The following is an 8,991-nucleotide window of genomic DNA, read 5'->3' on the forward strand; positions in this document are numbered from 1 at the left end:
CCACGTTTATGAGTAGTGAATCCTGGAGCGCAGGCCCTGGAGAGGTTCCACTTGCTGTCTTATCTCCCCCACACTGTCCGCCCCCGATACTGACTGGCTGCGGCCGCAAGGCTAGGGAGCGAGAACCCAGGCCTCGGGCTCATTCCCTTGCTGGGATAGGGGGTGAAGAAGGGGCAAAAGACGCGGGAGTTGGTAACTCCTCCTAAGTTCGTTGGACTGGCGATCCTGTTGGACAGCCTTCTACCGAGCATCCTGCGCCCCCGGCCGACTTCCTCCCTGGCCCCCATCTGTATATCCCTACGTACTCTTCCCTCCCCCCCCAAACTCCCTCATTCCTGGGAAGTTTTCTCTCTTTACAGTCAACAAACCTGTCAAACGTCTCCCAGCCAGTCCCCCTTCCCCAGTTCTTCTTCCTCCCTTCCCCCTTACCCTTCTTGACTATTCATCCCTTCCCTCCATGCCCCAGGTTCAGGGATGGCAGGGGACAACCCCGCAGAGGCTGGGAGAGGGGCAGGCGGGCGGGACCCGCACCCATGAGCGCGCGGCCCCGCCCCAACACCCGCCCTCCGCTGCGCTCCGCGCCCGCCGCCCCGGGGCGCACGGCTCCCTCCCAAGAGTCCCGCCGCCTGACTGTCGCAACTGCCACCCCCGTGGCCCCCCTGTCCCCCTCCCCCGCCCACGCTCCGGCCCCTCTCCCCTCCCACCCCCGCCCCCGGCTCTGATTTCTTCTCTCCAGCGAGCTCCGCAGGAGACACAGGCGCTGGCTGCTGGGTCCGCTCTCCGCCTCCGCCGCGCCCTCCTCGCCCGGGATGGGCCCCCCCGCCGCTACCGCCGCCGGAGCCCTAGTCTCCCGGCCGCCGCCTCGGTCGCCGCGTTTGCCCTGAAGCCCGGTGCCCGCGCGCCCCGGCTCACCCCGCAGCTTCACTCCCCACCCCCCCACCCCCGCCGCCGCCCGGGCCAAACTGCGGTAGAGCTCTCAGGATGCTGCCGCCGGTGCCCTCCGGCCTCGGACTGCTGCTGCTGCTCTTGTGCCCGGCGCACGTCGGTGGACTGTGGTGGTGAGTGCTGAGTGGGACTGTCTCCCGCGCAGCTCCAAACACCAGAGGGTGGGGACCCAGAGCCAGTCTTAAGACTTGGCACAGCTATCCTGTTGCCTTCAGGCTCTACCCGCTCCAGGATCCCAGCTACCGGGAGGTGGCACCGGGACCCTCGCAGACAGTTCCTTTCGGGTCTCTGCCCGAGCACTTCTGAAGTGCCACTTTGACGTTCGGTACCTCTGGATACTTGTGTTTTCTTCCCGTGTAGTCAGTCTTCCTTCCCCCAAAGAAATGTGTCCAATTCGCATCATCAAGGAGTTGGCAGATAGGTAGGGAAAAGCTGTTGGACATTATGAAATCCATAGTGAAAGATTGGGTGAGGAAGGAGTGAGGAGTGGAGGGAGCGAGAAGGGCCCTGGAGCTAGATTTGGAGAACAGACAGGAACAAGGTGGAAAGCTGTAAGACAGAGTCAAACAGCTGCCTCTTGCCCGCCCCTCATTGCCTACCACCTCACCATTGCTGGCTCCTTCAGCATCGGCAGTAGTACAGGGATAGGGAATGCAAACGGGGAAACTGAGTCAGGACTCTGACTTCTCGGCTTTCCCCCTAGCGAGTAAGAAAAACGGGGGGGGGGATCCGAGAGGCCCTCCCTTCCAGAACAGGGAAGTAAGGTTGTTTATTTTATTTTATTTTATTTTAATGTGTAGCGGAGGAGGTGTAAGAACTCTGAGAGCGATCTGGTGAAGCCAGTAGGAGCCTGGCCAGCGGAGGGATGGGATAAATTCTCACATCCGAACTCTGGGATTGGATTTAGCCAGAGCAGACACCTAGATTTCGAGGGTTTCCAAAGCTTTGAGCCTTGAGGGGAAGGACAGAGGAGGGGCAGCGGGAGTTGGGGGCGCCAGGACAACTCAGATCCAAATCTTCAAGACTTTTTTCCTCTTAGTTTTTTAGAGTCACAAACACCCGCCCGGAATAGTTCAGTGTTCAGAGAGGGGGAGGGATTTGGGAAAGAGTGCTGATAGATTAGCCAACCCTAAGAAAGCAAGGACTTCTACATTTGCATGTCGCCCCGCCATTGGCTGAATTTCTACCCTCTCAGCCCTCTCACCCGCCTTCACGGCTTTGGACCCAGGGGTGGGGCAGGCCCATCCCTCTCTTCAACAGAGATTGAGTACTATGCCCACACAGGAAGCTGCTGGCCGCTATCCTTCCGCGACGCGGGAAAGACATCCTCGTGGGTGTCAGTGAGAGGGCTAATACAAGATCCAGGTTCGGGCTAAGAAACATGCGCCTTGAGTTCTTGGTTTAGCTGCAACGCAGTATTTAGCAGTTTTGACTAATCCCAGCTTTAAATCTGTGGTCTTGGGTGAATCCTTTTCCCACCTTACCTACAAACTCTCAGTTTTTAAAGAACAATCTCCTTATCTGGCAGGCTTGCAGGGAGGGCTGTGAGGGAAGATCTATAAAATGATCTGACATTAGGAGCCCTCTTCCCAATCCAGCCTCTCATCTCCCAGGTCTCCTCGGGATGAAAAGTGGGGTTACTTTAAATTCAAAATAAAGAGTAAAAAAAAAATTAAAAAATAAAAAAAGTAATGCTTGGCCGAGAGCGCACTCTCTCTCTCTCTCTCTCTGTCTCTCTTTGTCTCTCTCTGTGTGTGTCTCTCTCTCTGTCTCTCCCTCTGTGTGTGTGTGTGTGTATGTTTCTCTCTCTATGTCTCTCTCCTCCTGCTTACACACCTTTCATAAGTTTGCCCCTTTTCAATATGTAGGACAGTGCTATCCTTTCTATCTCGTTCTTCTTTCCCCATTGGCCTACATTGTTCTTTCTTACAATTAAAAATCCCACTTCCTCCAGGAAGCTGTCATTCTCGCCTCCCCTCACTGTCCTGGAGGCTCCCATTAGGCTAGGAGCATTGGGCAACTCTGCAGTTACTGCACTTTACTGACAATGGTCTCCTCAGGAATGTCTTTGCCCTGTTCCTGGAAGGCAGAGCCTTTGTCTGGAGAGCCCTAGAAGCCCCAGTTAGTCTAGGTGCTGGTCACAGGTTTATGGAGTGTTGCTTTCCGGGTTTGTATCTGTGAGCCTCCCTTTGTTCAGGAAGGGACTGCTGGGTGGGAGCCAAGCCAACGGCAGAGGGGCCTGGGCCCTCTGGAGACTGACCCTGAGGCTTCCACTGGGAGTGGGGGAGGAGGTGAGGAGGGCAGGTGTAGGAGAACACAGGGGCCTTCATGACCACAGCTGCAGTGAAGAGTGAGAGGCCAGGGTGATAAGGTGACCAGCCGATGCTTCTCTCAGATGTGTCTCAGAGAGAACCTGCCCCTCCCACCTGCCTCGGCCCCTCTCTGTCTATTTCTGACACTTAACTCCTTTGGTCTGAGCCCTGGCTGACTTTCACGTGGTCTCTGCCTCTCTGCTGGTGCTGTCCTGACATAGGCGTCCAGGCATGGGCTGATGGGGAGATCTTGTTGGATGGTTAGCTTGAGGTTCTTGACATTTTTCTACCCTACCTCCTCCCCCTTTAGAGCTGGGTTCCTTAGGACTGGTGTCCAGGCCCTGCTTTGCTGCCCGCCCTCTTCCCCTTCCTTCTCAGAGGATGATGGCCAGGCCAGAAACTCCATGGGTGGTCAGCAAAGCAGTGCGATCTATGGCAGCCATTTCCACAATCTAGTTGTGGTCAGGATAGGGGCTAAGAGGACTCCAGGGCCTCTGAGTGACTTGACTGTCCAGGTCACTAAAAGAGGGTCCTGGAGGGTGGCCCAGGCCTTGGATTAGCTCAGGGACCAGGCTGCTGGTTCCAAAGAAGTTTTTTTTTTTTTTTTTTTCACCTTTCTTTCCCACTCCACCTCCTCCCAGTGCAATGCAGGATTTCTATTTTTAATTTTTCTTGTTTAGTTTTGAGACAGGGTCTTGCTATGTAACAAATGCATGCCTTCTAAACTCTGCCGCCAGCCTCTGTGTATTTCTCCAATGTAACCATATCTTTGTGAATCACAGAATCCAAGATTCCAGGACACTGGCCAGGCCCACTTGAGGTCATCTTGTTCAGCCCCTGCCTCCAGGCTGTCCAACCTATGCAAGAATCCTGTCCAGAGAACGAAGCAGGAAAGAGACTCTGGCTCCCAGGTCACCAGGTCACCCTCCTCCTCTGCTCCCTGCTCCCCACTCCACTTCTGGTCCATCTTTATACCTTCAATCAGTGGATCTAGAAAATGACACAGTCTCCTAGAAAAGCCAAATAGATCATCGTCCTTCTCTCTTCCTCTTTCCTCTCGCTGTTTTATCTTTTCTGTGAAAGAAACATATCTGCACCCCCCACCCCCACCCTGAGTCCCTGTCCACTAGGAAGAAGCCGTCCAATCTGCCCCTAGTCATCCCACTTTGTCTCCCTCCTTATGGAAAAGAGGCCAGAGCTAAAGGTTAAGGACAGCCTCACTGCTGACCCCACGGAGAGACAGGAAAGGGACCAGACTTCTTCCTGAAGGTTTTCTAGTTACCCTCTGCCTTACCTCTGTGTGCTCACACTGGTCCTGGTCACTAGGCCACCCTGTCTTGATCTGGGGCTCCTGACCCTTCCTGGTCAATGCTGATGCTGGCTCTCATCAAGCTCCAGAGTAGGGATGGTTTGGGGGTGGGGTAGCTATCCAATCCCTTCCCAGGCCTCAGCCTTGGCAGCTTCCCCTTCAGAGAGACAATGAGGCTGTGAGCAGAAAAGGGCAGGGGCAAAAGGAGGCTGGCTTGATCCCGGCCAGAGCATGCCCTGGGCCCACCAGAGTCCTGGCACTGTGACATTTCCTGGGGGGTGAGGCTCCCTCCTGCCCCATTCTCATCTGAAGCCAGGAGTTGGTGGCTGGAGGTCAGAGGGAGGCCCCATCACCAGGGCCCAGCAAGGGGGATTCCAGAATGTGTACTTTGATGGGGAAGTACAGCTGTGGAGGGAATGGGGCAGGGCAGCAGCCAGTCCAGGCCAGCCAGCAGGAGGTCTTGGGAACCAGATGCCCACTCTCTGTAGACTGGTGAGAGCGCCCCCTAGCCCAATATTTCTTTCCTGGTCAGCTGGGAGCGTGTGATGAGAACTGTGGACAGGGGAGGCATCTTTGGCTGGTTCTATGAGCTCTGAGGTCTCGGTTTAATCTAGAATTTGATCTGGAAAGGACTGAGACATAACCTAGTCTGTTATGGTCACTGGTGAGTGTAGAAGGTCCAGGGACAGGAGGGGGACTTGCCCAGCGCTAAGTATGCCTGTTGGGAGGCAGTGGGGCTGGGTCCTGCTCCTTTTCAGTGTGTGGTGAGAGTAGGAATCTATCTGGATGAGGGCCAGGGCCTGCACAGGTCCTATTGCTCTCCATCAGACGGTTGCTCTCCATTCTACATGCGAGAGCAAAAGGTAGGGCAACTGCCCACCAGGTGTCCAGTAGACAGCATTGTTCTCAGAGCTTTGGCCAGTGGGAAACCCTTTTGCCCAGTGAAGTCTGTCTGGGGAGGGAAATCCCTGCCTCTTGGGGGAAAAAAAAAACAATGGAGACAGAAGTGAAAGGGAAGACACAGGGAACCAAATCTCTCCTGTGTGGGGAAGGGGAATGGGGGCCACAGGTGGGCAGTGGTGAGGCAGGGGTTAATGGAGCTGGGGCATCACTGGCTTTGATGTGGTGGTTTGGGACTGGGGTAGGGCCTGGGGGAGGGGAGCAGTAATTACCGAGTTAGGAGTTAGACTGAGCAGGACAGGACGGGCGGGCGGGCACAGGCCCAGCAGCCTCAGCAGCCGTCAGGCAACATTTTTCTGCCCCCTTTCCACCATCCACCTCCCCCAACCCCACACACCCCCACCCACAGCCCCAGGGCTCAGAGCTCCCTCTGCTGGCTTCTAGGAGGTGGGGTCAATTGAAGTGTCTTGGGGGTGGGGGTGTGTAAGGAGTTGGGGCCGGGAGAGAGAGGCAGGCATGCTTGCTGTGAGGTTTTCCAAGGCAGTGAAGAAGCACTCACGTGGTGGGTGGTCCCCTTACTTGGACAAGGTGAGGGTCCTAGAGGGTGCTCTGGTCCCTCGGTAGGCTGAGTTGAGAGGGAGACCTAGATCCGGACTGGGCAGAAAAGACAAGAATATTGGAGAAAGAACATTCTTGGGACTCCACACATACCACGGACATCCTTACTGTTAGACCTGCATGAGCAGGCCTGGGAGTACAAGCACTTGCTAGGATCCACTCTCTGCAGAGGCCGTTACATGTGGAGGGAGGGTATTATGATTTCCATCTTCCCATTGAGGAACTGCAGTTTAACTTTTATCTTCCACCCAACAAGTAAGTATTAAGTGTGTTTTACCTGCTAGGGGCTCACTCCGTATTACACAAGCAAATGGCAGACCCCAGATCCATCCCAAGCCTGCATCCCTGAAACCCTGAGAGTGCTCCACCGATGATGACATGATGCCCATTTGTGAGATTCCTGTCCTTAATGAGACTTCTACCTAATTGTGGAGGTGACAAGGAATCATGGTGGCAGGGCACACTCAAATGGGTGACAACTGAAGGATACTGCTGGGGCCAGGCTGGTGCTCCTGGTGCTCCTGAGGACAAGTGAGGGCAAGGGGAGAGATGCTGGTTGAGAATGTCTTGATGACTTACAGTTGCAGAGGAAGTGGCCTTGAGTCTAGAAATGTAGAGGTGTGGCCAGAGATAGAGTCAAAGGCCTGACAGCAGGGATGCACCGCTGTGTGGAACACACTGTGAGAGGCCACCTGGGGTCTTCCCATGACTCAGGCAGCCATTTCCTTCTAGCCCTGCTTTGGGCTTTATCATTTGATTTGAGCCCACAGCCTCAAGCGTTCGAGGCAAGCATCCTATGACTGAACTTTTTAATTTTGAGATAGGGTCTTAAGTTTCCCAGACAGTCTTTGAGTTTGCAATCCTCCTACCTCAGCTTCTTGAGTAGTTGCAATTACAGATGTGTGCCACCAACTCAGCCCCTGTTGGTGGGTGTTTGTCGTTGAGACCTGGTCTTACCTTATAGGCCTGGCTGGCCTAAAACTTTCTATATAGCCCATGACCTGCTTCTGGCATCCAAGGGTTGGGGTGAAAGCTGGATACAACTACACTGGGCTCTACTTAGATTTTAAAATTACCCAACTTGCTTTGCAAGGAGGGATCTCTCCAGCAAGGCGCCATCAGCTTCACGTACGTGGCTCACCTGTGTGACCGTGAGGTGGCTCTGGTGAACCAGCTATTCTCTGACATTTTCTTCTGCTCTCCAAACCCAAAGGTAGAAGAATAACTGAGCCAGAATCTTGGAGTCTCTGGGGCTCAGGTCTATACACATTGCCAGTAGGAACTGTCTGGCCTCTGATGCCATCTTAATGGACCATTGACCCATCTGCCATAGTCCTTGAGAGAAAATTCTCAGTGTGAGTCACAACAGTTAGAATAGCCTGGTAGGCCTGTCCCTTCCTGTCTGTATACTGAGTTCTTTTAGGGCTAGCCATGTTTTCTGTGCCCAGAAGTTCAACATGATTATATCCCACAGCCTACGTAGTATATCTATTCCCAACCATCACATATTCTAGGCTTTAAAAATACAAATTAGACAAATTGCCCTAAAAGTGTACGTCTTCTCTGGACTGACCCCAGGTCAACACTAATCCAGACTCCCCCCAAAGCAGAGCTCATTATATAAGGAAACAAAAGGGCAGGAAGCAAAGTAAAAGAGAGGGCATGGGAGAGGAGAGTGGAGTGGGGAGTTGTTCTAGAAGTGAAGTCAGATCTTACCACTTGGAGGGGAACACTTGCATCAACTCATCTCTTTTTTTCCTGAAGCCTGGAGAGGAAACTGACTGGTTTGGAATGGCTCAGCCCACCCAGAACTGACAAACCCAGGGTCAGAGGTAGGGCTGGGTAGTTTACTCAAAGCCCCTGTCATGTCTTTTCTTTATTTTCCATGTGTTTAGGGTGGGAGTGAGGACAGGGGGAAGGAACAAGCTGGCCCCTTGGGATTCTAGTGTTATCTCTGCCCAGCCCTCCTCCTGACCAGCTGGTCAACAGGGCAATTTCCCAGGAAGTCAGCCAGCCCCTTAACCCTGTGAAGGGCCAGCCCCACCTCCTGGGGGCCCTGCCCTGCATATCCCCATGATTCCTTTCCTATCTCTAACCCCTAGGAAGTAGACAAGGTCAAGAGGGTTTTGCAGTTCTCCCTTGTATGCCCCAAACTCTTTCTTGCTTTGCTAGGGGAGGGGGTGGGGTGGGACATAGTGACCTTGGGAAGATAAATCCAGTCAACCTTGGGAAAGTAGGGAGTGTGCAGAGGGCAGGGATGGGATGGGGGTGGAGCTGGGAATTTAGCAGTAGGAGATGGGGAAGGAGAATTTTCAGAAACCCTCACAGCAGGAGGAGCTAAAGCCTGTTGGTGGTAGAAGGGACACTGAGTGACTGCAGAGAGGCCTGCCTGGCTCCTCTCATCTCAGCAGGGTGGGGAGGGGGGAAGGTTTGAGGATATGACACTAGGAGTCAGGAAATGATACCAGGCCAATGGGACCTGGACACAAGGGGAGGCCTTGAGATTCATTCATTCAGAAACATGTTAAGTAATCATTGTTATTACATATCTGTATTTATCTATAATGTAGAATTCATGGTATGCAAATTTACAGAATAAACATTGCGTGGATATGAATTAGGTACACAGAGAGTTTCCAGGGGAGATGAAGGAGGAAGAGGAGGAGGAAGAGGAAAAGAAAGAGGAGGAAGATGAAGAGGAGGAGGAAGGTGGAGGAGAAGAAGAAGAAGAAGAAGAAGAAGAAGAAGAAGAAGAAGAAGAAGAAGAAGAAGAAGAAGAAGAAGAAGAAGAATTCTTGAGCTGCGCAAAGAAATGAAAAGATTATAAATGGTAAATATTTTAAAACTTAAATTTATGTTTAAAACCTCTTTAATAAAAGATACTTCATCCAAAAAAGAGAAAATATC

The 8,991-nt window shown here is 53.1% G+C and overlaps 1 protein-coding gene across 1 annotated transcript in view; it reads left to right on the forward strand.

Moving 5' to 3' along the window:
* Nucleotides 1-974: 974 nt before the first annotated feature.
* Wnt6 (Wnt family member 6) overlaps nucleotides 975-8,991 on the forward strand; it is a 13,336-nt gene continuing 5,319 nt past the window's right edge. The window contains exon 1 of the mRNA XM_021198468.2: nucleotides 975-1,058. Within this exon, the coding sequence (XP_021054127.1) occupies nucleotides 982-1,058 (77 nt within the window). The 5' untranslated portion in view covers nucleotides 975-981. The remainder of the gene's footprint in view (nucleotides 1,059-8,991) is intronic.

Source organism: Mus pahari, chromosome 5 (genome assembly GCF_900095145.1).
Source record: "Mus pahari chromosome 5, PAHARI_EIJ_v1.1, whole genome shotgun sequence".
NCBI lineage: Eukaryota > Metazoa > Chordata > Mammalia > Rodentia > Muridae > Mus > Mus pahari.